The sequence below is a fragment of the Oncorhynchus keta genome, chromosome 1, assembly GCF_023373465.1.
Source record: "Oncorhynchus keta strain PuntledgeMale-10-30-2019 chromosome 1, Oket_V2, whole genome shotgun sequence".
Lineage (NCBI taxonomy): Eukaryota > Metazoa > Chordata > Actinopteri > Salmoniformes > Salmonidae > Oncorhynchus > Oncorhynchus keta.
Window position 1 is genome coordinate 79343985 of NC_068421.1, and position 26753 is coordinate 79370737.

General features: G+C 43.8%; 3 protein-coding genes and 1 long non-coding RNA gene across 34 annotated transcripts in view; 2 read left to right on the top strand and 2 right to left on the bottom strand.

Annotated features, from left to right (window-relative positions):
* The window catches only part of naprt (nicotinate phosphoribosyltransferase), a 23380-nt gene extending 14965 nt beyond the window's left edge, over window positions 1-8415 (top strand). The window contains exons 4-13 of the mRNA XM_035758761.2: window positions 594-724; window positions 820-935; window positions 3009-3205; window positions 3480-3620; window positions 3825-3909; window positions 6007-6087; window positions 6196-6298; window positions 6540-6697; window positions 6927-7034; window positions 7577-8415. Of these exons, the coding sequence (XP_035614654.1) occupies window positions 594-724; window positions 820-935; window positions 3009-3205; window positions 3480-3620; window positions 3825-3909; window positions 6007-6087; window positions 6196-6298; window positions 6540-6697; window positions 6927-7034; window positions 7577-7663 (1207 nt within the window). The 3' untranslated portion in view covers window positions 7664-8415. The remainder of the gene's footprint in view (window positions 1-593; window positions 725-819; window positions 936-3008; window positions 3206-3479; window positions 3621-3824; window positions 3910-6006; window positions 6088-6195; window positions 6299-6539; window positions 6698-6926; window positions 7035-7576) is intronic.
* Window positions 3917-5893, bottom strand: LOC127907274 (uncharacterized). Of its 31 annotated transcripts, none has more exons than XR_008063987.1 (7): window positions 5801-5860; window positions 5615-5744; window positions 5476-5577; window positions 4904-5117; window positions 4653-4745; window positions 4328-4457; window positions 3917-4086 (listed from the first exon to the last, which is right to left on the bottom strand). It is a non-coding gene; the product is annotated as an uncharacterized LOC127907274 (long non-coding RNA). The 31 variants fall into 31 exon arrangements; XR_008064012.1 differs by having other exon boundaries at window positions 5476-5540; window positions 5578-5744; XR_008063993.1 differs by lacking the exon at window positions 5615-5744 and having other exon boundaries at window positions 5541-5614; window positions 5745-5893.
* Window positions 8325-24863, bottom strand: LOC127931240 (uncharacterized). Its single transcript, XM_052523290.1, has 10 exons — window positions 24663-24863; window positions 10729-10839; window positions 10534-10689; window positions 10378-10494; window positions 10222-10338; window positions 9754-9792; window positions 9325-9363; window positions 8701-8856; window positions 8506-8661; window positions 8325-8466 (listed from the first exon to the last, which is right to left on the bottom strand). The coding sequence occupies exons 1-10, from the start codon at window positions 24861-24863 to the stop codon at window positions 8413-8415; spliced, it is 1146 nt and encodes a 381-aa protein (XP_052379250.1). The 3' UTR covers window positions 8325-8412.
* The window catches only part of LOC118372761 (1-phosphatidylinositol 4,5-bisphosphate phosphodiesterase gamma-1-like), an 82355-nt gene continuing 79153 nt past the window's right edge, over window positions 23552-26753 (top strand). The window contains exon 1 of the mRNA XM_052461605.1: window positions 23552-26087. Coding sequence (XP_052317565.1) covers window positions 25814-26087 — 274 coding nt within the window. The 5' untranslated portion in view covers window positions 23552-25813. The remainder of the gene's footprint in view (window positions 26088-26753) is intronic.

Consider the following 26753-nt stretch of genomic DNA (forward strand, 5'->3'; position numbering starts at 1 on the left):
GAAGAACTTGACTCGTCTGCCAGAGCCCTGACCTCAACCACATCAAACACCTTTGGGATGAATTGGAACACCAACTGCGAGCCAGGCATAATCGCCCAACATCAGTGCCTGACTTCACTAATGCTGTTTTGGCCAACTGGAAGCAAGTCCCTGCAGTAATGTTCCAACATCTAGTGGAAAGCCTTCCCAGAAGAGTGGAAGCTGTTATAGCAGCAAAGGGGGACCAACTCTATATTAATGCCCATGTTTTTGGAATGAAATGTTCGACGAGCACGTGTCCACATTATTTTGGTCAGGTTGTGTATCTACCTCTATCACTCCAATATCCCTGCACATTGTAAATATTGTATTGGAACTGACCCAGTACTTACTTTCTCGTGTTCTTCTTGTGTGTGTTTGTTCTACTTTAGGATATTTTTAGATATTGAGTACTACAAGGATGTAATTTCACTGCTCGTGACATTAAATTTTGAACTCACACACACACACACACACACACACACACACACACACACACCTTGTCATCGGGTAGGAATACTGTATACTCTAATAGTGCGTTATGGTAATTCTCTGTATCTCTCTTCTCTCTCCAGTCTGGTATGCAGTAATGCGGCCCGGTTCCGTCTAGCAGCTGGTTCCAGGAGGAAGCTGTTAGAGATGGGCCTGAGGAGAGCACAGGGGCCTGACGGGGGCCTCACAGCCTCAAGATACACATACATCGGAGGTGAGGAAAGACACACACATACATGTAAGGACACATATATATATATATCTATATACACACACAGTATATATATACAGTGTCTTTCCGTCTGTCAGGGTTTGACATGACCAGTAACGTCCAGGCTGGCTTCCTGTTTGGAATCCCCGTGGCGGGAACCATGGCACACTCTTATGTCACTTCCTTTTCCTCCCTGGAGGAGGTGTGGCCTCAGGTGAGTCTCTCCGCCCCTGTGTGTCCTAAATGCCATCTTATAGGCCCTGGTCAATGTTGTGCACTTAAAAGGGAATAGGGTGCCATTTGAGAGACAGACTTTGCATTGACCCTTTGCATTGACCCTTTGCATTGTCCCTTTGCATTGTCCCTTTGCATTGTCCCTTTGCATTGTCCCTTTGCATTGACCCTTTATTTTGACCCTTTGCATTGACCCTTTGCTTCCACAATACACAACCTCAGAAAATAAATAAATCTGTCAAGTGTCTCATAACATCAATTTCTCAGTATTTTAACCATGGCTGTGAGCCAACTGGCACCAGATTGCCTACATATGCACTACTTTTGACCAGGACCCTTAGAGAATAGGGTGCCATTTGAGACATAGACATGCTTTCCATATGTACACACTTTTATGGGTCACTGTACTGAACTAGCACTATTAATTTTATTTGAATAAAAAGATTTCCTAACCTTTTAATAACATGTTAATAACCACAATCTTGATAACCCATCAGTGTGCTATTTATCTTGTGTATCAATGGAGGCTCCTCAGAGGAGGAAGTGGAGGACCATCCTCCTCAGTGAATTTCATTCAAATAAAAATGGTTAAACATTGTAAAAAGTTATCCTTTTTAGAAAAAAACTATGCTAAATATATTCACGTCTGTAAATAATTAAAACACACTGTTTTGCAATGAAGGTCTACAGTAGCCTCAACAGAACTCTGTAGGATAGCACCATGGTGTAGGGTAGCACCACAGCTAGCTTCTGTCCTCCTGTGTACATTGACTTCAATACAAAACCTAGGAGGCTATTGGTTCTCACCCCCTTCCATAGACCATAGACACAGTAATTATGACAATTTACGGCGGAAGTCCTCCAACCTATCAGAGCTCTTGCAGCATGAACTGACATGTTGTCCACCCAATCAAAGGATCAGAGAATTAATCTAGTACTGAAAGCATAAGCTACAGCTAGCTAGCCCTGCAGTACATAAAATGTGATGATTAGTTGACTTACAGCGAGAGAAAGACAATTGATGAACAGTTTTCTACAAATTAATTTCTTAAAAAATTAAGGAGAAGCTGCATTAGCTAGCAAATGGCTAGTTTAGTTACTCAAAGACCTGGCTCAAACAGAGGAATGCTATGTTAGCTAGCTGGCTATGACTATCCAACACAACACTGGAACTCTTTCAAGTAACTGCTTACTGACTATACACTGTAATGTTCCTGCATGATTATTGCGGGTTTACTAATGCATTAGCTCCATTAGCTAACTATGACGTTACTTTAGCTAATATGGGGACAACGATGTAGGCTGTGTGTAGCGGCTGTGACATGGTTTGGCTTGGAGAGGTTGTTTCGCCTGGTCACATACAGCTGATGTGTTGGTCAGTCCACAAACGAAGGGACAAGGTGAGAGGAGGAAAGTGCATGGAGGCGAGAAGGAATAAAACGTGGCTGCTATGAAAGTGAACTGTGTTTATGCATGATCAGGGGTGTATTCATTCCTCCGATTCTGTTGAAAAATGTTTCTTAAACGGAAGGAAACAAAACGGGGATAAAAACAACAGAATTTGTCCAATAGAAACTCTTGTTTGCAACTTTTTGACTAATGTTTGCATCCTAGATAAGCTAGATGCAGGCAAGAATGTGCAAGGCGGTATTGAATGTGTCACTGTCTGTCCATGTGTCACTGTCCGTCATCAAAAAAATGTATCTCGACCTGCATTAATAGGCTAGGTTGTATCAACCTCATGATGGGTACAGGGAAAATTATATAGCCTAAACCTATCAATGTTATACTGAGCTGGGTGAATGGAATATGAATGACACTCATCCAACATGCTGTAATAGAAATAAGGCCATGTTCATGAAAAAAAAACGAGTCTTCCCTCATCATAAACGTCACTGATGTGTGTATACAGTATGTTGTGGGGTTGTTAATGTTTTAATGTTGTTTCTTATCCTGACTGCACTACAGATTTCCCAATTGAGACAATAAGGATATTGATTTCTATCTTATATTGATTGATTGGTTGGACTTCCCGTCTCTCCTGTCGAACTAGACGCTAGTGGCAGCAAACGGGGATCATGACAACATCGATCTGATCTCGCTGACCAAGGGTTGGCTGGGGCGTGTGTGTGAGCTGCTGGGGGCGGAATCTGGGAACATCCATGAGGGTGAGCTGGCAGCCTTCTTGTCCTATGCCATCGCATACCCACACAACTTCCTGCCAGTCATCGACAGCTACAGTGTCACCTGGTAACATTGCCCCCTTTGCTACTCTTCTCGTCTCAAACTTGTCTCGCCTCTTCTCTTTTCTGTAAATGGGGACGTTCTTCCCTCGAAGGACAGCTTCTGACTAGAGAGAGCCTATATCCCAGTGTTGATGTTTTTGTTACTAGCATTGCTTTAGGCCAGGCTACTACATTTCCTTTCACGTGTAGCCTGCTACAGCATTAATGCCATCTCTGTTGTGTCTCTGTTGTGTCCCTACAGTAGTAGGCTGGTAAACTTCTCTGTTGTGTCCCTACAGTAGTGGCCTGCTCAACTTCTGTGCCGTGGCCCTGTCTCTGTTTGAGCTGGACTACAGTCCACTGGGCGTGCGTCTAGACAGTGGAGACCTCTGCAGGCAGTCAGTAGAAGTACGCCATGTCTTCAGATTCTGCAGTGAACAGTAAGGTCCTGTGTGTGTCCTGAAGCTTGCGTCCCAAATGGCACCCTATTCTCTATTTAGACCAGGGAAAAGGTAGTGCACTAAAAATGGAACAGGGTGCCATTTGGGGTGAAGCCTTAGATTAGTACCCTCTAGGGACTTTAATCTTAGTATAGAGGTTTTGAGTAAAGCATGTTTGAAATATCTCACATTTGATCTCTCTAGATTCTCCATCCCTGCCTTCCAGTCCCTTCTCATAGTAGGCACCAATAACATCTCAGAGTACAGCATGGCCGAACTCAACAAGAAGGTGAGGAACCAGACAGACATTAGAGGCCAGTAGGAGCAGAAGAATGAGAGGACCTTATTTAGTTCTACCTCCTGTCATCAAGCCTCTCTCCATCTGATCTGTCTATTCCTCTCTGCCTCCTCTCTACCTCCTCCCTCCCACCTCTCCTCTCTCCATCTGATCTGTCTATTCCTCTACCTCTTCTCTGATCTGTCTATCCCTCTACCTCCTCTCTCTCTCTCCTCTGATCTGTCTATCCCTCTACCTCTTCCCTGATCTGTCTATCCCTCTACCTCTTCCCTGATCTGTCTATCCCTCTACCTCTTCCCTGATCTGTCTATCCCTCTACCTCCTGTCTATCCCTCTACCTCCTCTCTCCCTCCTCTGATCTGTCTATCCCTCTACCTCTCTCCCTCCTCTGATCTGTCTATCCCTCTACCTCCTCTCTCCCTCCTCTGATCTGTCTATCCCTCTACCTCTTCTCTGATCTGTCTATCCCTCTACCTCCTCTCTCTCTCCTCTGATCTGTCTATCCCTCTACCTCTTCTCTGATCTGTCTATCCCTCTACCTCCTCTCTCCCTCCTCTGATCTGTCTATCCCTCTACCTCTTCCCTGATCTGTCTATCACTCTACCTCCTCTCTCCCTCCTCTGATCTGTCTATCCCTCTACCTCTTCTCTGATCTGTCTATCCCTCTACCTCCTCTCTCCCTCCTCTGATCTGTCTATCCCTCTACCTCTTCCCTGATCTGTCTATCCCTCTACCTCTTCTCTGATCTGTCTATCCCTCTACCTCTTCCCTGATCTGTCTATCCCTCTACCTCCTCTCTCCCTCCTCTGATCTGTCTATCCCTCTACCTCTTCCCTGATCTGTCTATCCCTCTACCTCCTCTCTCCCTCCTCTGATCTGTCTATCCCTCTACCTCTTCCCTGATCTGTCTATCCCTCTACCTCCTCTCTCCCTCCTCTGATCTGTCTATCCCTCTACCTCTTCCCTGATCTGTCTATCCCTCTACCTCCTCTCTCCCTCCTCTGATCTGTCTATCCCTCTACCTCTTCTCTGATCTGTCTATCCCTCTACCTCCTCTCTCCCTCCTCTGATCTGTCTATCCCTCTACCTCTTCCCTGATCTGTCTATCCCTCTACCTCTTCTCTGATCTGTCTATCCCTCTACCTCTTCTCTGATCTGTCTATCCCTCTACCTCTTCCCTGATCTGTCTATCCCTCTACCTCTTCTCTGATCTGTCTATCCCTCTACCTCCTCTCTCTCTCTCCTCTGATCTGTCTATCCCTCTACCTCTTCCCTGATCTGTCTATCCCTCTACCTCCTGTCTATCCCTCTACCTCCTCTCTCCCTCCTCTGATCTGTCTATCCCTCTACCTCCTCTCTCCCTCCTCTGATCTGTCTATCCCTCTACCTCTTCTCTGATCTATCCCTATCTACCTCCTCTCTGATCTGTCTATCCCTCTACCTCTTCTCTGATCTATCCCTATCTACCTCCTCTCTGATCTGTCTATTCCTCTACGTCCTCTCTCCATTGGATGTCTATCCCTATCTACCTCCTCTCTGATCTGTCTATCCCTCTACCTCCTCTCTCCCTCCTCTGATCTGTCTATCCCTCTACCTCTTCTCTGATCTGTCTATCCCTCTACCTCCTCTCTCCCTCCTCTGATCTGTCTATCCCTCTACCTCCTCTCTCTCTCCTCTGATCTGTCTATCCCTCTACCTCTTCTCTGATCTGTCTATCCCTCTACCTCCTCTCTCCCTCCTCTGATCTGTCTATCCCTCTACCTCTTCTCTGATCTGTCTATCCCTCTACCTCCTCTCTCCCTCCTCTGATCTGTCTATCCCTCTACCTCTTCTCTGATCTGTCTATCCCTCTACCTCTTCTCTGATCTGTCTATCCCTCTACCTCTTCCCTGATCTGTCTATCCCTCTACCTCCTCTCTCCCTCCTCTGATCTGTCTATCCCTCTACCTCTTCTCTGATCTGTCTATCCCTCTACCTCTTCTCTGATCTGTCTATCCCTCTACCTCTTCCCTGATCTGTCTATCCCTCTACCTCTTCTCTGATCTATCCCTATCTACCTCCTCTCTGATCTGTCTATCCACGTCTCAGGAGAATGAGATTGATGTGGTTGGTGTTGGAACTCATCTGGTCACCTGCACGAGACAGCCTTCACTCGGGTGTGTGTACAAGGTAAAAAGGACACAGACACCCTCTCCTCACTTTCCCTTTTTATGTATCCACCGTCTTCTACCCTTTGTCTCTGTCATTTTCAACCCTATCCATCTCTCTCTCCATCAGTTGGTGGAGGTTCGGGGCAGCCCCAGGATGAAGTTCAGTGAGGACCCAGAGAAGAGTACTGTTCCTGGGAGGAAGGCTGTCTATAGGATGCTGGACACGGAGGGTGAGGAGTCACCCTCTACCATAGAATAACATATAGAATCCCTGAATTATAGGATATCTGTGCCCTCCACTTACTATGTCAACACTCAACTAGCTACATCTCAATCTCTGTTTTCATGACACTTTTTCACTCACTCACTCACTCACTCACTCACTCACTCACTCACTCACTCACTCACTCACTCACTCACTCATTCTCTCCTTACTCTCTCCTCTCTCTCGCTCTCTCTCTCTCTCTCCAGGCCACCCATTCTTGGATCTGTTGTGTTTGTGTGAGGAGCCTGCACCTAAGGCATGTGTGGCAGTGAGGTGTCATCCTGTGGTTGGTAACAAGACCTGTCAGTCAATCACACCTTCTCAGGTCAGCTGTCTACGCCTGGAGGTCTACACTAAAGGACAGGTGAGCCTGCTGGACCCTGTCCAACACACACACGTCTCAGCCAGAAGATGACTGGCCACCCCTCTGAGCCGGCTTCCTCTCTAGGTTTCTTCCCAAGTTCCTAGCTTTTTTTTATTTCTCTTTTGGTTCTAGACTGGGTAATTGTGAAGCAGTTTGTGACAAATGCTAATGTACAAAGGGCTTTATAAAATAAATGTGATTTGTTGATTGGTATCTCCCTCTATTGAAGATCACACAGCCACTGTGCAGCACAGCTGAGACCAGGGAGAAGGTTCAGAGCTCCATCCAGACCCTGCACCCCCGACACAAGAGACTGCAGGAGCCAGATTCTTACATAGTGAGTTTTAAGGTTCATTTACTTTGTGGAGACATGGAACAACGTCAGGGACTAGATTGTCTTGGGTATTGGATAGAAAGGCATCTGACGTGCTGTCATAGTCATCCTGCATTTCTCCAATGTAAATGTACTCACCTTTACACACACACTTATGCACGCACACACTTATATACTATAAGGCACTAGGGATGGGTGGAGTACTCGATTTTAAGGTTTGTATTCATTTACTAATAATCAAATCAAATATTCAAAATGTACAAATGCAACTATTTAGTAGGTTGAATTTATAACACTGCCAAATTTTCAGGGACTATGTCAAGTGCAGTGAAAATATGTTGTTAGGTTTTTAATTGTGTCAGAACAACCAGTAATTGGGACAAAAGATGCATTCAGCCCCGTTTCACACTTACATGCGTGTACTCAAATATATTTTCATGAGAGTACTCGGAGCACAGACATTCCAAATGCCCATCCCTACTATGCACGTATACACACAGGTACCATCATAATCTAATGCTGTTCTTCCATGTTTTCTCCACCAGGTGGCCATGTCTGAGAAGCTCCATAATTTAATTGCTGAGATCAGGAAAGGCAGCAGCAACAACAGCAATTTTCTATTGGCCAACTGAGACACACGGGCTTCAGTCCCAAATAGCACCCTATTCCTTATTTAGTGCACTTCTTTTGACCAGGGCTCTGGTCAAATGTAATGCACTATGTATGTCAAAAGTAACACACTTAATAGTGGTATTAGGTTATGGTTTAGGACCTAGGGTAGATTGTGTTACTCTCAGATAATATAAATGGTATACTGACACACGGACTGATGGACTGATGGACTGACACAAAGACTGAGACACGGACTGATAGACTGAGACACATGGACTGATGGACTGACACAAAGACAGAGACACATGGACTGATGGACTGACACAAAGATTGAGACACATGGACTGATGGACTGACACACGGACTATGTCAAACCTCAACCAAAAGCAGTTCATTTTGAAATAATGCTGGCATTTTGGAATACAGTTGACTGACAGCTATGAGTCGTGGTGTAGTTTTCTAGTTTTAGTTTGGTACAAGAGCTTGACATGCCTTCCTGAAAACCCAGTGATCTGCACAAACAAGCAATGTCTGTTAGTATACCAGTGTTGGAATGGGCCTTAACCTGGTTCTACAATTAGATAAATTAACATTGAGAATGGTTGAATAAATGTCTCTACTATGAGCAATATTAATTGATAAGCAATTTTAAGTTTAGAAAGATTGAATGTCTCTTTGTATGTCCCAGCCTTGTCTTGCTAATTTAGTTTTTGTGCTTTTCTTTGGATTACGTTTTCTGAACCAGGCTATTATTTACTGTTTGTTTTAATTAGCATGGACATTTTGTATGAACCAAGCCTTCAATATCATGATCGATCTGTACCTGCCTTAACACACAGTCAATATCATGATCAATCTGTACCTGCCTTAACACACAGTCAATATCATGATCGATCTGTACCTGCCTTAACACACAGTCAATATCATGATCAATCTGTACCTGCCTTAACACACAGTCAATATCATGATCAATCTGTACCTGCCTTAACACACAGTCAATATCATGATCAATCTGTACCTGCCTTAACACATAGTCAATATCATGATCAATCTGTACCTGCCTTAACACACAGTCAATATCATGATCAATCTGTACCTGCCTTAACACACAGTCAATATCATGATCGATCTGTACCTGCCTTAACACACAGTCAATATCATGATCGATCTGTACCTGCCTTAACACACAGTCAATATCATGATCAATCTGTACCTGCCTTAACACACAGTCAATATCATGATCGATCTGTACCTGCCTTAACACACAGTCAATATCATGATCGATCTGTACCTGCCTTAACACACAGTCAATATCATGATCAATCTGTACCTGCCTTAACACACAGTCAATATCATGATCGATCTGTACCTGCCTTAACACATAGTCAATATCATGATCAATCTGTACCTGCCTTAACACACAGTCAATATCATGATCAATCTGTACCTGCCTTAACACACAGTCAATATCATGATCGATCTGTACCTGCCTTAACACACAGTCAATATCATGATCGATCTGTACCTGCCTTAACACACAGTCAATATCATGATCGATCTGTACCTGCCTTAACACACAGTCAATATCATGATCGATCTGTACCTGCCTTAACACACAGTCAATATCATGATCGATCTGTACCTGCCTTAACACACAGTCAATATCATGATCGATCTGTACCTGCCTTAACACACAGTCAATATCATGGTCGATCTGTACCTGCCTTAACACACAGTCAATATCATGATCGATCTGTACCTGCCTTAACACACAGTCAATATCATGATCGATCTGTACCTGCCTTAACACACAGTCAATATCATGATCGATCTGTACCTGCCTTAACACACAGTCAATATCATGATCAATCTGTACCTGCCTTAACACACAGTCAATATCATGATCGATCTGTACCTGCCTTAACACACAGTCAATATCATGGTCGATCTGTACCTGCCTTAACACACAGTCAATATCATGGTCGATCTGTACCTGCCTTAACACACAGTCAATATCATGATCGATCTGTACCTGCCTTAACACACAGTCAATATCATGATCGATCTGTACCTGCCTTAACACACAGTCAATATCATGATCGATCTGTACCTGCCTTAACACACAGTCAATATCATGGTCGATCTGTACCTGCCTTAACACACAGTCAATATCATGGTCGATCTGTACCTGCCTTAACACACAGTCAATATCATGATCGATCTGTACCTGCCTTAACACACAGTCAATATCATGATCGATCTGTACCTGCCTTAACACACAGTCAATATCATGATCGATCTGTACCTGCCTTAACACACAGTCAATATCATGATCGATCTGTACCTGCCTTAACACACAGTCAATATCATGATCGATCTGTACCTGCCTTAACACACAGTCAATATCATGATCAATCTGTACCTGCCTTAACACACAGTCAATATCATGATCGATCTGTACCTGCCTTAACACACAGTCAATATCATGATCGATCTGTACCTGCCTTAACACACAGTCAATATCATGATCGATCTGTACCTGCCTTAACACACAGTCAATATCATGATCAATCTGTACCTGCCTTAACACATAGTCAATATCATGATCGATCTGTACCTGCCTTAACACATAGTCAATATCATGATCAATCTGTACCTGCCTTAACACACAGTCAATATCATGATCAATCTGTACCTGCCTTAACACATAGGCAATATCATGGACGATCTGTACCTGCCTTAACACATAGTCAATATCATGATCAATCTGTACCTGCCTTAACACATAGTCAATATCATGATCAATCTGTACCTGCCTTAACACATAGTCAATATCATGATCAATCTGTACCTGCCTCAACACACAGTCAATATCATGATCGATCTGTACCTGCCTTAACACACAGTCAATATCATGATCAATCTGTACCTGCCTTAACACACAGTCAATATCATGATCGATCTGTACCTGCCTTAACACATAGTCAATATCATGATCAATCTGTACCTGCCTTAACACACAGTCAATATCATGATCAATCTGTACCTGCCTTAACACATAGTCAATATCATGATCAATCTGTACCTGCCTTAACACATAGTCAATATCATGATCAATCTGTACCTGCCTTAACACACAGTCAATATCATGATCAATCTGTACCTGCCTTAACACACAGTCAATATCATGGACAATCTATACCTGCCTTAAATTCCCAGGGCGGTCAATATATATCTATTTCAACACTATGGGATTGGAATAATATTGTGAAAATTATGATAATGCTGTTTTAGTGTAATGAAATGTCAGCCGGTTTTAGTGTAAGAGCTGTCTGAAATGTCGGCCGGTTTTAGTGTAAGAGCTGTCTGAAATGTCGGCCGATTTTAGTGTAAGAGCTGTCTGAAATGTCAGCCTGTTTTAGTGGGATGGAGTTTTGGCCTGCCTGGTGACAACACCAGGCAGTATAAGTTAATAGACCAATAACAAAGAGCGTTTCAAACCTCTCTGCCAATAACAGCTAGTCTTCAGGTTACATATCCCACCCATTAGGCTCGTCCAATTAGGCCCTCTACTTAGACCACTCACAGACAGTCCTAGCTAAATTCTAGCTTTAACACATAGCCATAAAACCATACAGTATTTAGAATCCAGGTAGAATTTCACCACTACGTCCTTTTCAGATCTGTTAAAATTGTACGCTAATTATGTTTCTAGAATGACAAGACTAGTAAAACTGATATTGTACCGTCCAACCAGGCTGCTATCTAATGAACTATTGTCAAATACACACACTAGCCTACACAGTTCAGGCAATCTGGACAATGTTGTTCAAACATTGCCATGGTGTTTGGCTGCCAATATTATGTCCTCTAATATAAACTGATTAGGTGTGTTGTTTTAAGTATAATTATTAGTCTACTAAATATAGTGACACGTATGTGATATCTGTGCAAAATGTGAATGTGTGTTTGTATGACAACATTGTAATGCTAAGATGCGTTGTTTTCAATGGGTGTTTTTATTAAATAAAATCTGACAATGTATATGTTGTTGTAGACTAACTAGAGGTCCAAGAACAGATTGCCTGAAAAGAGACAGCCATGATTGAGTGCAAGAATTTAGTTTGTTGTTACATTATTGTATACTGAACAAAATTATGAACACAACATGTAAAGAGTTGGTCCCATGTTTGATGAGCTGAAATTAAAGAGAAATTACGAGACATTTGAAATTTGTACAAAAATTATATTTCTCAATTTGTGCACAAATTTTGAGAGAAATATGCTTTTTGTACAAATTTGTTTACATCCCTGTTAGTGAGCGTTTCTCCTTTACCTGACAGGTGTGGCTTATCAAGAAGCATAAACATTATACAGGTGCACCTTGTGCTTGGGACAAAAAAATGTAATGTGCCGTTTTGTCACAACACAATGCCACAGATGTCTTAAGTTTTGAGGGAGCGTGCAATTGGCATGCTGACTGCAGGAATGTCCTCCAGAGCTTTTGCCAGAGAATTTAATGTTAATTTCTCTACCATAAGCCACCTCCAACATTGTTTTAGAGAATTTGGCAGTATGTCAAATCAGTCTCAGAATCGCAGACTTCGTGTAACCACGCCAGCCCAGGACCTCCACATCCGGCTTCTTCACCTGCACGTTCACCTTAGACCAGCCACCCGGACAGCTGATGAAACTGACGAGTATTTCTGTCTGTCATAAAGCCCTTTTGTGGGAAAAACAAATTCTGATTGGTTGGGCCTGTTCCCTAGTGGGTGGGCTTGGCTCCCAAATGGGTGGTCTATGCCCTCCCAGGCCTACTCAAGACTGCACCCCTGCCCAGTTATGAAATCCATTAATTTGGGCATAATTAATTTTTTTAAATTGACTGATTTCCTTATATAAACTGTAACTCAATAAAATCTTTGAAATTGTTGAGTTTATGTTTTTGTGCAGGGGATTTGAAAAGTATTCAGACCCCTTGACTTCATCCACATTTTGTTACCTTACAGCCTTATTCTAAAATTGATTAAATTGTTTTTTCCCTCATGAATCTATACACAATTCCCCATAATGACAAAGCAAAAAATATTTTTTTATAAATCTTAGCAAATTTATTACAAATAAACAGAAATATCACACTTATATAAGTATTCAGACCCTCTACTCAATACTTTGTTGAAGCACCTTTGGCAACGATTACAGCCTTGAGTCTTCTTGGGTGTGACCAAACAAACTTGGCACACCTGTATTTGGGGAGCTTCTCCCATTCTTCTCTGCAGATCCTCAAGCTCTGTCAAGTTAGATGGGGAGCGTCGCTGCACAGCTATTTTCAGGTCTCTCCAGAGATGTTCAATCGGGTTCAAGTTCGGGCTCTGGCAGAGCTACTTAAGGAAATTCAGAGACTTGTCCCGAAGCCACTCTTGCGTTGTCTTGGCTGTGTGCTTAGGATAATTGTCCTGTTGGACGGTGAACCTTCGCCCCAGTCTGAGGTCCTGAGCAATCTGGAGCAGTTTTTCATCAAGGATATCTCTGTACTTTGATCCATTCATCTTTCCCTTGATCCAGACTAGTCTCCCAGTCCCTGGCGCTGACAAACATCCCCATAGCATGATACTTCCACCACCATGCTTCACTGTAGGGATGGTGCCAGGTTTCCTCCAGACGTGACGTTTGGCATTCTGGCCAAGGACTTCAATCTTGGTTTCATCAGACCAGAGAATCTTGTTTCTCATGGTCTGAGGGACTTTAGGTGCCTTTTGGCAAACTCCAAGCGGGCTGTCATGTGTCTTACTGAGGAGTGTCTGCCGTCTGGCCACTCTACCATAAAGGCCTGATTGGTGCCGCAGAGATAGTTGTACTTCTGGAAGGTTCTCCATCTCCACAGAGCAACTCTGGAGCTCTGTCAGAGTGACCATCGGGTTCTTGGTCACCTCCCTGATCAAGGCCCTTCTCCCCTGATTGCTCAGTTTGGCCGGGTGGCCAGCTCGAGGAAGAGTCTTGGTGGTTCCAAACTTCTTCCATTTAAGAATTATGGAGGCCACTGTGGTCTTGGATAATTGTTTTCATACCCTTCGCTAGGTCTGTGCCTCGACACAATTCTATCTTGGAGCTCTACGGACAATTCCTCCAACCTCATGGCTTGTTTTTTGCTCTGACATGCACTGTCAACTGTGGGACCTTTATATAGATAGGTGTGTCCCTTTGCAAATCATGTACAATCAATTGAATTTACCACAGGTGGACTCCAATAAAGTTGTACAAACATCTCAAGGATGATCAGTGGGAACAGGATGTACCTGAGCTCAATTTATCAAAGGATCTGAATACTTATGCAAATAAGGTATTTCTGTTTTCTATTTTTGATACAATTGCAAAAAAAATCTAAAAACCTGTTTTCGCTTTGTCATTATCAAATCAAAATCAAATCAAACTTTATTTGTCACATGCGCCGAATACAAAAGGTACACCTTACCGTGAAATGCTTACTTATGTAACCTTAACCAACAATGCAGTTCAAGAAAGAGTTAAGACAATATTTACCAAATAACTAAAGTAAAAAACAATGAAGTAACACAATAAAATAACAAGGCTATATATATATATTTTTTAAATGTAACCTTTGTTTAACTAAGCAAGTCAGTTAAGAACAAATTCTTATTTACAATGACAGCCTAGGAACAGTGGCTTAACTGCCTTGTTCAGGGGCAGAACAACAGATTTTTACCTTGTCAGCTCGGGGATTCGATCTAGCAGCCTTTCGTTTACTGGCACAATGCTCTAACCACTAAGATACCTGCCACACCCTATATAAAGGGGGTACCGATACCGAGTCAATGTGTGGGGGTACAGGTTAGTCGAGGTAATGTGTACATGTAAGTAGAGGTAAAGTGACTATGCATAGATAATAAACAGCGAGTAGCAGCAGTGTAAAATCAAAGGGTGAGGGTGTCAATGTAAATATTCCGGGTGACCATTTGATGAATTGTTCAGCAGTCTTATGGCTTGGGGGTAGAAGCTGTTAAGGAGCCTTTTGGTCCTAGACTTGGCGCTCTGGTACCGCTTGCCATGCGGTAGCAGAGTGAACAGTCTATGACTTGGGTGACTAGAGTCTTCAACAATTTTTTGGGCTTTCCTCTGACAGCGCCTATTGTATATATGTCCTGGATGTCAGTAAGCTTGGCCCCAGTGATGTACTGGGCCGTACGCATTACCCTCTGTAGCGCCTTATGGTCAGATGCCAAGCAGTTGCCATACCAGGCGGTGATGCAACCGGTCTGGATGCTCTCGATGGTGCAGCTGTAGAGCTTTTTGAGGATCTGGGGACCCATGCCAAAACTTTTCAGTCTCCTGAGGTGTTGTTGTGCCCTCTTCACGACTGTCTTGGTGTGTTCGGATCATTATAGTTTGTTGGTGATGTGGACTCCAAGGAACTTGAAACACTCGAACCGCTCCACTACAGCCTTGTCGATGTTAATGTTTATTCTGCCCTTGAGTTGCGTTTCCATGCAAAACTAGACAGATAGCTAACAACTAAGTCTTCAATAAAACTCCCAAGGCGTGACTTTTCTTGAATGAATATATTGAAAAGGTTTATGTTGTGAAACTGCAAAATACAGAAAATAATATACTTTAGTATTCAATTCACACCGACATACTGTAGCTGTACATTATACATTTGAAGTTGCATAAATACAAAATGCGTGCTAAGGTACCATGCATCTGGCATGATGCCAAACCATATAGCTAATTGTTACTCATATGGTAATTGGCTAACTCCTTTCATTACTCTAATAATGTACAACCATCTATGTAGAATAACAAAGCATATTACACTAGAAACAGTAACAAAACTACAGTATTGTATATTTTACCATTTGTTTGCATGACGCACGAGCAAAGTAATACAGCTAACGACATACATGAAAGGCATTGCAATTTGCGAGTAAATGCAACCAACATTGATATGTAAGCAACTCTATCAATAACAAGATTATCATCATTAGCTAAATGCTTGAATCAAACTTACAAACAAATATTTTCCAAGGCTGAAGCGTGACGAGAAATAACTACATTGAAAGACCTGCAACGTAGCGTTGTTTGTAGCTGCTTCTATGCGTGCAAAACAAATTCTGTACTTCCTGTTTGCGTAGTCTTTCTAAGTACCAGAAAGCTCCACTAGGGGGCAAATAACACCATTGAACACAATGAAAATCCAATTTAACCATTGTAATAAAATAATCTGTTACCTTCTAACAGGATGGCAGCACAATGTTAGTGTTTGGCCACGCAGTCGTGGGTGAACAGGGAGTACAGGAGGGGACTAAGCAAAAACCCCTGAGGGACCCCAGTGTTGAGGATCAGCGCGAGAGACGTGTTGTTGCCTACCCTTACCACCCGGGGGCAGCCTGTCATGAAGTCCAACATCCAGTTGCAGAGGGAGATGTTTATTCCCATGGTCCTTAGCTTAGTGACGAGATTTGTGGGCACTATGGTGTTGAACGCTGAGCTATAGTTAATGAACAGCATTCTCACATAGGTGTTCCTTTTGTCCAGATGGGAAAGAGCAGTATGGAGTGCGATTGAGATTGTGTCATCTGTGGATCTGTTGGGGCAGTAGGCAAATTGGAGTGGGTCTAGGGTATCCAGGATGATGATGTGAGCCATGACCAGCCTTTCAAAGCACTTGATGGCTACCGACGTGAGTGCTACTGGGCGGTAATCATTTAGACAGGTTACCTTCGCTTCCTTGGTCACCCGGGACTATGATGGTCTGCTTGAAACATTATGGTATTACATCCTGGTAATCCATCTGGCCCCCTGACTTTGTGAATGTTGACCTGTTTAAAGGTCTTGCTCACATCAGCTATCGAGAGCGTTATCACACTGTCGTCCGGAACAGCTGGTGCTCTCATGCATGCTTCGTTGTTGCTTACCTCGAAGCGAGGACAAAAGGCATTTAGCTCATCTGGTAGGCTCACGTCACTGGGTAGCTCACGACTGGGTTTCCCTTAGTAGCCCATAATAGTTTTCAAGCCCTGCCACACCCGACGAGCGTCAGAGCCAGTGTAGTAGGATGCAATCTTAATCCTATATTGACGCTTTGCCTGTATGATGGTTCGTCTGAGGGCAGAGCAGGATTTCTTTTAAGAGTCCGGATTAGTGTCCCACTTGAAAGTGGCAGCTCTAGCCTTTAGCTTGATGTGGATGTTGCCTGTTATTCCATGGCTTCTGGTTGGGATATTCGAATCCTACCGTACCTTCTCCGCTACGCAATCTGGTTTCCGAGCTGGTCATGGGTGCACCTCAGCCACGCTCAAGGTCCTAAACGATATCATAACTGCCATCGATAAGAGACATTTCTGTGCAGCCCTATTAATCGACCTAGCCAAGGCTTTCGACTCTGTCAATCACCACATTCTTATCGGCAGACTAAACAGCCTTGGTTTGTCAAATGACTGCCTCGCCTGGTTCACCAACGACTTCTCAGACAGAGTTCAGTGTGTCAAATCAGAGGGCCTGCTGAGCTTCAATGCCATACAACTCTCCTTCCGCGGCCTCCAACTGCTCTTAAATGCAAGTAAAACTAAATGCATGCTCTTCAACCAATCGATGCCTACACCTGCCTGCCTGCCCAGCATCACTACTCTGGACGGTTCTGACTTAGAATATGTGGACAACTACAAATACCTAGGTGTCTGGTTAGACTGTAAACTCTCCTTCCAGACTCATATTAAGCATCTCCAATCCAAAATTAAATCTAGAATTGGCTTCCTATTTTGCAACAAAGCATCCTTCACTCATGCTGCCAAACATACCCTCGTAAAACTGACCATCCTACCGATCCTCGACTTCGGCGATGTCATTTACAAAATAGCCCCCAACACCCTACTCAACAAATTGGATGCAGTCTGTCAGTGCCATACGTTTTGTCACCAAAGCCCCATATACTACCAACCACTGCGACCTGTACACTCTCGTTGGCTGGCCCTCGCTTCATACTCGTCGCCAAACCACTGGCTTCAGGTCATCTACAAGTCTCTGATAGGTAAGGCCCCGCCTTATCTCAGCTCACTGGTCACCATAGCTGCACCCACCCGTAGCACGCGCTCCAGCAGGTATATTTCACTGGTCACCTCCAAAGCCAATTACAGATTTGGCCGCCTTTCCTTCCAGTTCTCTGATGCCAATGACTGGAATGAATTGCAAAAATCACTGAAGCTGGAGACATATCTCCCTCACTAGCTTTAAGCACCAGCTGTCTAAGCAGCTCACAGATCACTGCACCTGTACAAAGCCCATCTGTAAATAGCCCATCCAACTACCTCATCCCCATACTGTATTTATTTATTTATCTTTGTTACCTCCTCTCCTTGTTCAGGCAGCGTTCGGCGGATCGACGTCACCGGCTTTCTAGCCTCTCCATTTTTCATGTATCCATTTTTTTGCTCTTTTTCCTTGCACACCTGGTTTTCATTCCCCAATTACACTACATGTATGTATTCCTCTGTTCCCCCTCATGTCTTTGTGGAAGATTGTTTGTGTGTTACGTATTTTTGAACGCACTAGGTTTGTGTGCGTTTTTCCCGTGTTATTTCACCAAACCTGTTTTGTATACATTTGATGTGTTGTGACTGTTTTGCGCATTATACACTTTGCCTTGTTGGCTGGAGGTTTTTTGGAGCAGTTTCATCCATCTGTATATCTCTCCTGCCGAAATAAAGTGTGCGCCTGTTCACAATTCTCTGCTCTCCTGCACCTGACTTCAGCACATGTACGCACATGCCTGACAATCTTGCTCCTTTGCACCCCTGTATCTCTACTTGCACATTCATCTTCTGCACATCAATCACTCTAGTGTCTAATTGGTAAATTGTAATTACTTCACCACCATGGTCTATTTATTGCCTTACCTCCCTTTTCTTACCTCATTTGCACACACTGTATATAGATTTTCTTCAACTGTATTATTGACTGTATGTTTTGTTCATTCCATGTGTAACTCTGTGTCGTTGTATGTGTCGAACTGCTTTGCTTTATTCTTGGCCAGGTCGCAGTTTTAAATGAGAACTTGCCTACCTGGCGAAATAAAGGTGAAAAAAAAATATATATATATGTATGGTCACTGAAGACGACGTCATCGATGCACTTATTGATGATGACTGAGGTGGTGTACTCCTCAATGCCATTGGATGAATCCTGGAACATATTCCAGTCTGACCACTTCCATATTGAGCGAGTCACTGGCACTTCCTTCTTTAGTTTTTGCTTGTAAGCAGGCAATCAGGAGGATAGGATTATGGTCAGATTTTCCAAATGGAGGGCGAGGGAGAGCTTTCTATGCATCTCTGTGTGTGAAGTAAAGGTGGTCTAGAGGGTTTTTTTCTCTGGTTGCACATGTGACATGCTGGTAGAAATGAGGTAAAACTGATTTAATTTTGCCTGCATTAAAGTCCCCGACCACTAGGAGCACTGATTCTGGATGAGCATTTTCTTGTTTACTTATGGCCTTATACAGCTGGTTGAGTGCGGTCTTAGTGCCAGCATTGGTCTGTGGTGGTAAATAGACGGCTACGAATAATGTAGATGAGAACTCTCTTTGTAGATAGTGTGGTTGACAGCATAAGGTGCTCTACCTTAGGCGAGCAATACCTCGAGACTCCTTTAATATTAGACATTGTGCACAAGCTGTTATTGACAAATAGACACACACCCCCGCCCCTCGTCATACCAGACGTAGCTCCTCTGTCCTGCCGATGCATGGAAAGTCCCACCAGCTCTATCTTATCCGTGTCGTCGGTCAGCCACAACTCTGTGAAACATAAGATGTTACGGTTTTTAATGTCCCGTTGGTAGGTTAGTCTTGATCATACACCATCCATTTTGTTTTTCAATGATTGCACGTTGGCCAATATAACGGATGGTAGTGGTGGTTTACTCATTCCCCTACGAATTCTCAGAAGGCAGCCAGACCTACGCCCCCTTTTTCTCTGTCTTTTCTTCACAGATTTGGGCCTGTTCCCGACAAAGTAGTATCAAAGTAGTACTTCGCGCCGGACGTGTTAAACTCTTAAAGATCGGACCCTTTTTTTCAATTTCCCCCTAAAATTACATACCCAAATCTAACTGCCTGTAGCTCAGGCATTGAAGCAAGAATAGGTATATTTTTTGACACCATTTGAAAGGAAACACTTTGAAGTTTGTGGAAATGTGACATGAATGTAGGAGAATATAACACATTAGGTCTGGTAAAAGAAAATACAAAGAAAAAAAATGTTTAAAAAATAAATAATTGTGCCATCTTTGAAATGCAAGAGAAAGGCCATAATGTATTATTCCAGCACAGATTGATGAGAAAAACAAAACAATTTAATTGTCACGTTCGTTGTTGAAAGGATTGGACCAAGGCGCAATGTGCGTAGAGTTCCACATGTTTATTTAAATGAAACTCACAGAAAACAATAGAGCACGAAATGTGAAGATAATGTAGTGCTCGCAAGCAACTATACATAGACAAGATCCCACAAAGCACAATGGGGAAATGGCTGCCTAAATATGATCCCCAATCAGAGACAACGATAAACAGCTGCCTCTGATTGGGAACCATACCAGGCCAACATAGATACAGTGGGGCAAAAAAAGTATTTAGTCAGCCACCAATTGTGCAAGTTCTCCCACTTAAAAAGATGAGAGAGGCCTGTAATTTTCATCATAGGTACACTTCAACTATGACAGACAAAATGATGAAAAGAAATCCAGAAAATCACACTGTAGGATTTTTTAATGAATTGATTTGCAAATTATGGTGGAAAATAAGTATTTGGTCACCTACAAACAAGCAAGATTTCTGGCTCTCACAGACCTGTAACTTCTTCTTTAAGAGGCTCCTCTGTCCTCCACTCGTTACCTGTATTAATGGCACCTGTTTGAACTTGTTATCAATATAAAAGACACCTGTCCACAACCTCAAACAGTCACACTCCAAACTCCACTATGGCCAAGAGCTGTCAAAGGACACCAGAAACAAAATTGTAGACCTACACCAGGCTGGGAAGACTGAATCTGCAATAGGTAAGCAGCTTGGTTTGAAGAAATCAACTGTGGGAGCAATTATTAGGAAATGGGAGACATACAAGACCACTGATAATCTCCCTCGATCTGGGGCTCCACACAAGATCTCACCCCGTGGAGTCAAAATGATCACAAGAACGGTGAGCAAAAATCCCAGAACCACACAGGGGGAACTAGTGAATGACCTGCAGAGAGCTGGGACCAAAGTAACAAAGCCTACCATCAGTAACACACTACGCCGCCAGGGACTCAAATCCTGCAGTGCCAGTACATGTCCAGGCCCGTCTGAAGTTTGCTAGAGAGCATTTGGATGATCCACAAGAAGATTGGGAGAAAGTCATATGGTCAGATGAAACCAAAATATAACTTTTTGGTAAAAACTCAACTCGTTGTGTTTGGAGGACAAAGAATGCTGAGTTACAAATCAAATCAAATCAAATTTATTTATATAGCCCTTCGTACATCAGCTGATATCTCAAAGTGCTGTACAGAAACCCAGCCTAAAACCCCAAACAGCAAACAATGCAGGTGTAAAAGCACGGTGGCTAGGAAAAACTCCCTAGAAAGGCCAAAACCTAGGAAGAAACCTAGAGAGGAACCGGGCTATGTGGGGTGGCCAGTCTTCTTCTGGCTGTGCCGGGTAGAGATTATAACAGAACATGACCAAGATGTTCAAATGTTCATAAATGACCAGCATGGTCGAATAATAATAAGGCAGAACAGTTGAAACTGGAGCAGCAGCACAGTCAGGTGGACTGGGGACAGCAAGGAGCCATCATGTCAGGTAGTCCTGGGGCACATCCAAAGAACACCATACCTACTGTGAAGCATGGGGGTGGAAACATCATGCTTTGGGGCTGTTTTTCTGCAAAGGGACCAGGACGACTGATCCGTGTAAAGGAAAGAATGAATGGGGCCATGTATCGTGAGATTTTGAGTGAAAACCTCCTTCCATCAGCAAGGGCATTGAAGATGAAGCGTGGCTGGGTCTTTCAGCATGACAATGATCCCAAACACACCGCCCCGGCAACGAAGGAGTGGCTTCGTAAGAAGCATTTCAAGGTCCTGGAGTGGCCTAGCCAGTCTCCAGATCTCAACCCCATAGAAAATCTTTGGAGAGAGTTGAAAGTCTGTGTTGCCCAGCAACAGCCCCAAAACAGCACTGCTCGAGAGGAGATCTGCATGGAGGAATGGGCCAAAATACCAGCAACAATGTTTGAAAACCTTGTGAAGGCTTACAGAAAACGTTTGACCTCTGTCATTGCCAACAAAGGGTATATAACAAAGTATTGAGATAAACTTTTGTTATTGACCAAATACTTATTTTCCACCATAATTTGCAAATCAATTCATAAAAAAATCCTACAATGTGATTTTCTGGATTTTTTTTCTCATTTTGTCTGTCATAGTTGAAGTGTACCTATAATGAAAATTACAGGCCTCTCTCATCTTTTTAAGTGGGAGAACTTGCACAATTGGTGGCTGACTAAATACTTTTTTGCCCCACTGTATATAATAACCTAGATAACCCACCCTAGTCACACCCCGACCTAACCAACATAGAGAATAAAAAGCTCTCTATGGTCAGGGCGCGACATTAATCCATTTTAGAATAAGGCTGTAACGTAACAAACGTGGAAAAAGTCAAGGGGTCTGAATACTTCCGTTGTAGTGCAGTCAAACAGTATACTACAATGATCTGTTGTCATACATATTATGAACCGACCCAAACATACTCCAGCCAGACTCATCCACTGTAATGTCTCCATCCAAAATGGCACCTTATTCCCTATTTAGTGCATTATTTTTGACCAGGGCCCATAGGGCTATGGTGAAAAGTAGTGAACTATATAGAGAATAGGGTGCCATTTAGGAAGCATTCTATAGCATGTTTGGAGCAGCCACACTTTGTGTGGTGTGTCTACACTTTGTGTGGTGTGTTGACTCTTCTCTGTGAAAACAAGATGTGCTCTGTAATTTAATTTGGCCATGAAATGTGACTGACTGTGTGTGAAGAATTGATTTAGGGGTAACATGCCTCCCCCCTTCACTTTGCCCCACATGAATACCTCTCTGTCTTCTGTCTCACACACACACGATACACACACACACACTGATATACACACACACACACACACCATATAATACACTCCTTCCGGCTCCCCATTCTCATAAAATGGGATGGTGTTCCATGCATTGTGATTGGCTGTTGGCTGGCCATTGGCAGGAGTGGAGGAGACACACCCAGCTGACATGTGGATGTGATTAGACTATAGCACAGCTGTGATGTCATCTCAGACTGCCTCCTCCCACACACAGACACTAGCATCGTTCATCTGTCAAAACACACACACACACACACACACACACACACACACACACTATGAATATGCCTTAGTCTAGCATAAACAATGCGTATACCAAACACACCTTCCTAATATTGAGTTGCACCCCCCCTTTTTGCCCTCACAACAGCCTCAAATTGTCAGAGCATGGACTCTACAAGGTGTCGAAAGCGTTCCATAGGGATGCTGGCCCATGTTGACTCCAATGCTTCCCACAGTTGTTTCAAGTTGGTTGGATGTCTTTTGGGTGGTGGACCATTCTTGTTTCACACAGGAAACTGATGCGCATGAAAACCCCAGCAGCGTTGCAGTTCTTCACACAAACCAGTGTGCCTGGCACCTACTACCATACCCAGTTCAAAGGCACTTAAATATTTTGCCTTGCCAATTCACCCTCTGAATGGCACAAACACACAATCCATATCGCAGAAGGATTAAAAAAACATATTTAACCTGACTCCTCCCCTTCATCTACACTGATTGAAGTGGATTTAACAAGTTACATCAATAAGGGATCATAGCTTTCACCTGGTCAGTCCATGTCACGGAAAGAGCAGGTGTTCTTAATATTTCATATACTCAGTGTATAATGGAGCTTTCCAAACACAAGCACTGTATTGAAAACAATGAAAGACAGCATTCAACTGTCAACGTAAGCAAAACCATTACTCCCTAAAACTCCACAGACAGCATTCAACTGTCAACATAAGCAACCATTACTCCCTAAAACTCCACAGACAGTCATCCTGTAAGACCATGGGTAGGCACTCTTTAGATCACGTGTCAAACTCATTTCATGGAGAGCCCAGTGTCTGCTTGCTTTCGCTCCCCCCTTGTACTTGATTGATGTATTGAGGTACTACTTAGTAAGGAACTTTCCTCACCTGGTTGTCTTTATTGCAACGAAAAAGCAAAACCCTGCAGCCGCTAGGCCTTCCATGGAATGAGTTTGCCACCCCTGCTTTAGACTGGCTTTTTGCCGTGTTTAGGACTAAGCCATTTCATTAGTCCAGTCACAAAGGAATATCACACTTCTGACCCTAGACTAACTCCAATCACCTACTCTTAACCCCTGACTTCTGACCCTAGACTAACTCCAATCACCTACTCTTAACCCCTGACTTCTGACCCTAGACTAACTCCAATCACCTACTCTTAACCCCTGACTTCTGACCCTAGACTAACTCCAATCACCTACTCTTAACCCCTGACTTCTGACCCTCTGGCTCAGTCACATCACTTTGAACTGTTATTCTGATTTATCAGAGCTCTTGCAGACAATGCTGCACCTCTCCTCAAAGCCCGCGGATGTCGCCGTTTCTCCACCATATCACCTCTTACTCTCTCTTCCTCCCCCTCTCGGTTCCCGTTCTCAGCCCTGCTGTCTCTCTCTCTCTCCACTCCCCCCATCTTTCTTCTATGGGCTACAGCACAAGTAGAAGAAAAAAATCCAGCTAAAAGCTTTTCCGGTCTGCTAGCCTTAATTTCCTCTAAAGACGTCTCTCGCAGAGAGGAGAGAAGGACGCACACAGGCAGACTGACAGACCAACGGTTGTAATTGCACCGGCGGTCACCGAGAAGACTAATCTTCACTCTTATCTTGTACTGAAGGATATGGTTTCTTTAGGAGGGGCATGAACCGCGGAGCAGTGCTTCTCGGCGGCCTGTGCCGGGGAATGTGTCCGCCGTGGGTGTGAGGGAGAGCGGAATGGTCTGCCTGGACGGAACGCACTGGTCTCGCACGGCCGCTCCAGTCTCCGGTATCCACGCGCTCCCGACTGTGCCAATCGAGCGCGGCTCGGTCCATAGCGGTGTGATTTGTTTCACCGACGGCCTCAAACACATTGGGCAGCCCACTTGTCTTTTATCGTTACATAATTGAAACTGAATGTCTGTGTCGCTCCCGTAACCCGGACTGATTCTCAGGCAGGGAGGCAGAGATGTGTGTGTGACACTGTGTGTGTGCGCCTGTGCTGGATCCAGGGGCAGGGCTGTCTGTCTGTAACCGATATACCCGCCGAGTGGACCGGACTGGACTGCATTAATTGTACTAGTGCATAAATTAACCAAAGGCCAGCCCAACGTGAACCCTGGGTGGAAACCCGAGTCCAACGGGCAATGAGGGGAACAGCTTTGCCTCTCTTTACTTCTCTGGCCCTCGGTCTGATCTTTTTGTGTTTCTGCCAGAAGCATCTGGAAAGGATAACACGGGGATCCATCCTCTCCCCCAGAAAGTAGACTGGAAAATAAATCACATCCTGGATGGAGGAGCATCCTTACTTCTAGAAATGATGGATACAGTTGTCTCGAATTCCAGCTTCATGCTCATGGCCTACTGCTAATTTTAGAGGTGTAAATTATGGAATGGAAAACTGGGTTTTATTCTTTATAATAATAACCTACAACTGGAAGTGTTTGTTAAAGTTATTACACTGTTATTAATGACTTCCATTGTTGATGAGTTATTACTGTTTTTCATTTCTCTCATTTTGCCATTGGATTGGCAATGACCTATTCACCCTGGCCACCAATGCATGTAACTAAGGATAACTGGATAACTGTGATCCTCGCCCTCCATCGATTTTAGGCCGAGTTGAAGGAATACAACATCCTTTTCCCTAACTCTGAAACCACAACAAGTTGAAATCACTAAGCCTCTGTGACATGTCCTTGTATCCAGGCAACGGAATGTGACTGTAACTACCTTCTCCCTTTCTCTAACTTCTAAACTCCGTTGAAACTACACATGCAGTGAAGATGTGTGCAGCCAGGTTCAGTAGCAGCAGTAGTGTCAACGGGGACCGGGATGAGACCACTACTAATGGACCCGGTACGGGCCCGGCCACCACATCCCGCATGCTGGACTGGTCCGAGGAGGGCACCCGCATCCTGCACAGCCTGGAGATTGGAACGGTCATGACCGTGTTCTACCAGAAGAAGTCCCAGCGACCGGAGAGGAGGACCTTCCAGATACGACAGGACACTAGACAGATAGTGTGGAGCCGCAACCCTGACAAGATAGAGGGAGAGAGTGAGTATAAGTCAACGTACCAAATGGCACCCTATTCCCTATATAGTGTACTACTTTTGACCAGAGCCCATAGGGTTCTGCTCAAAAGTAATGCACTATATAGGGAATAGGATGCCATTGGGGACACAACCTAAATGTTAGTGACAGTCGTGTACTACTTGTCTATTACATAGAACCTGGTGGTGTAGATCACTTGGCCTCATGTCTACACAACAACACACACCAGACAGGCACTATTTGCCTCTCCCCTCCACTATCCCTCCCTCTGTCACTTACATCCTCTGTAACCATAACAACCAATGTGTCTGTCTCCAAGTCTTTCACTTTGTACTGTATAGTGTGTGCAGATTTTGTGGGATAAGCCTAGCAGCCTATCATGCTCTCCCATTGGCAGACTGCTGATATAAATAGAATGGAATAATAATGAATACATGGTCCTCTATGAGGGTGTGTTGTGCTGGCCCTGTCTGCTATAACTTTCACTCCACTGTCACCGTTTGACAGCTAGGTCATGAACCTCTGACCCTCATTAGCTGTGACCCCTAGCTGTCAGCTGTCCAGTTACAGTAGCTCCTCAGAGAACATGCTGGGGCCACATGGAGCCCTAAAGGTTGGCCAGTCACCACCCAGCCTTGTGCTTCCTGTCTGTTCTCCTTGGAGACTGGA

Excerpts from the sequence above, each read along its gene's own strand:
- LOC127931240 (XM_052523290.1), bottom strand. The coding sequence starts at position 24,863 with ATGGACCGAGCCGCGCTCGATTGGCACAGTCGGGAGCGCGTGGATACC. Across the intron at positions 10,690-10,728 it reads TTGACTATGTGTTAAGGCAG|GTACAGATTGATCATGATAT; the intron begins GTACAGATTGAT and ends GTGTTAAGGCAG. Across the intron at positions 10,339-10,377 it reads TTGACTATGTGTTAAGGCAG|GTACAGATTGATCATGATAT; the intron begins GTACAGATCGTC and ends GTGTTAAGGCAG.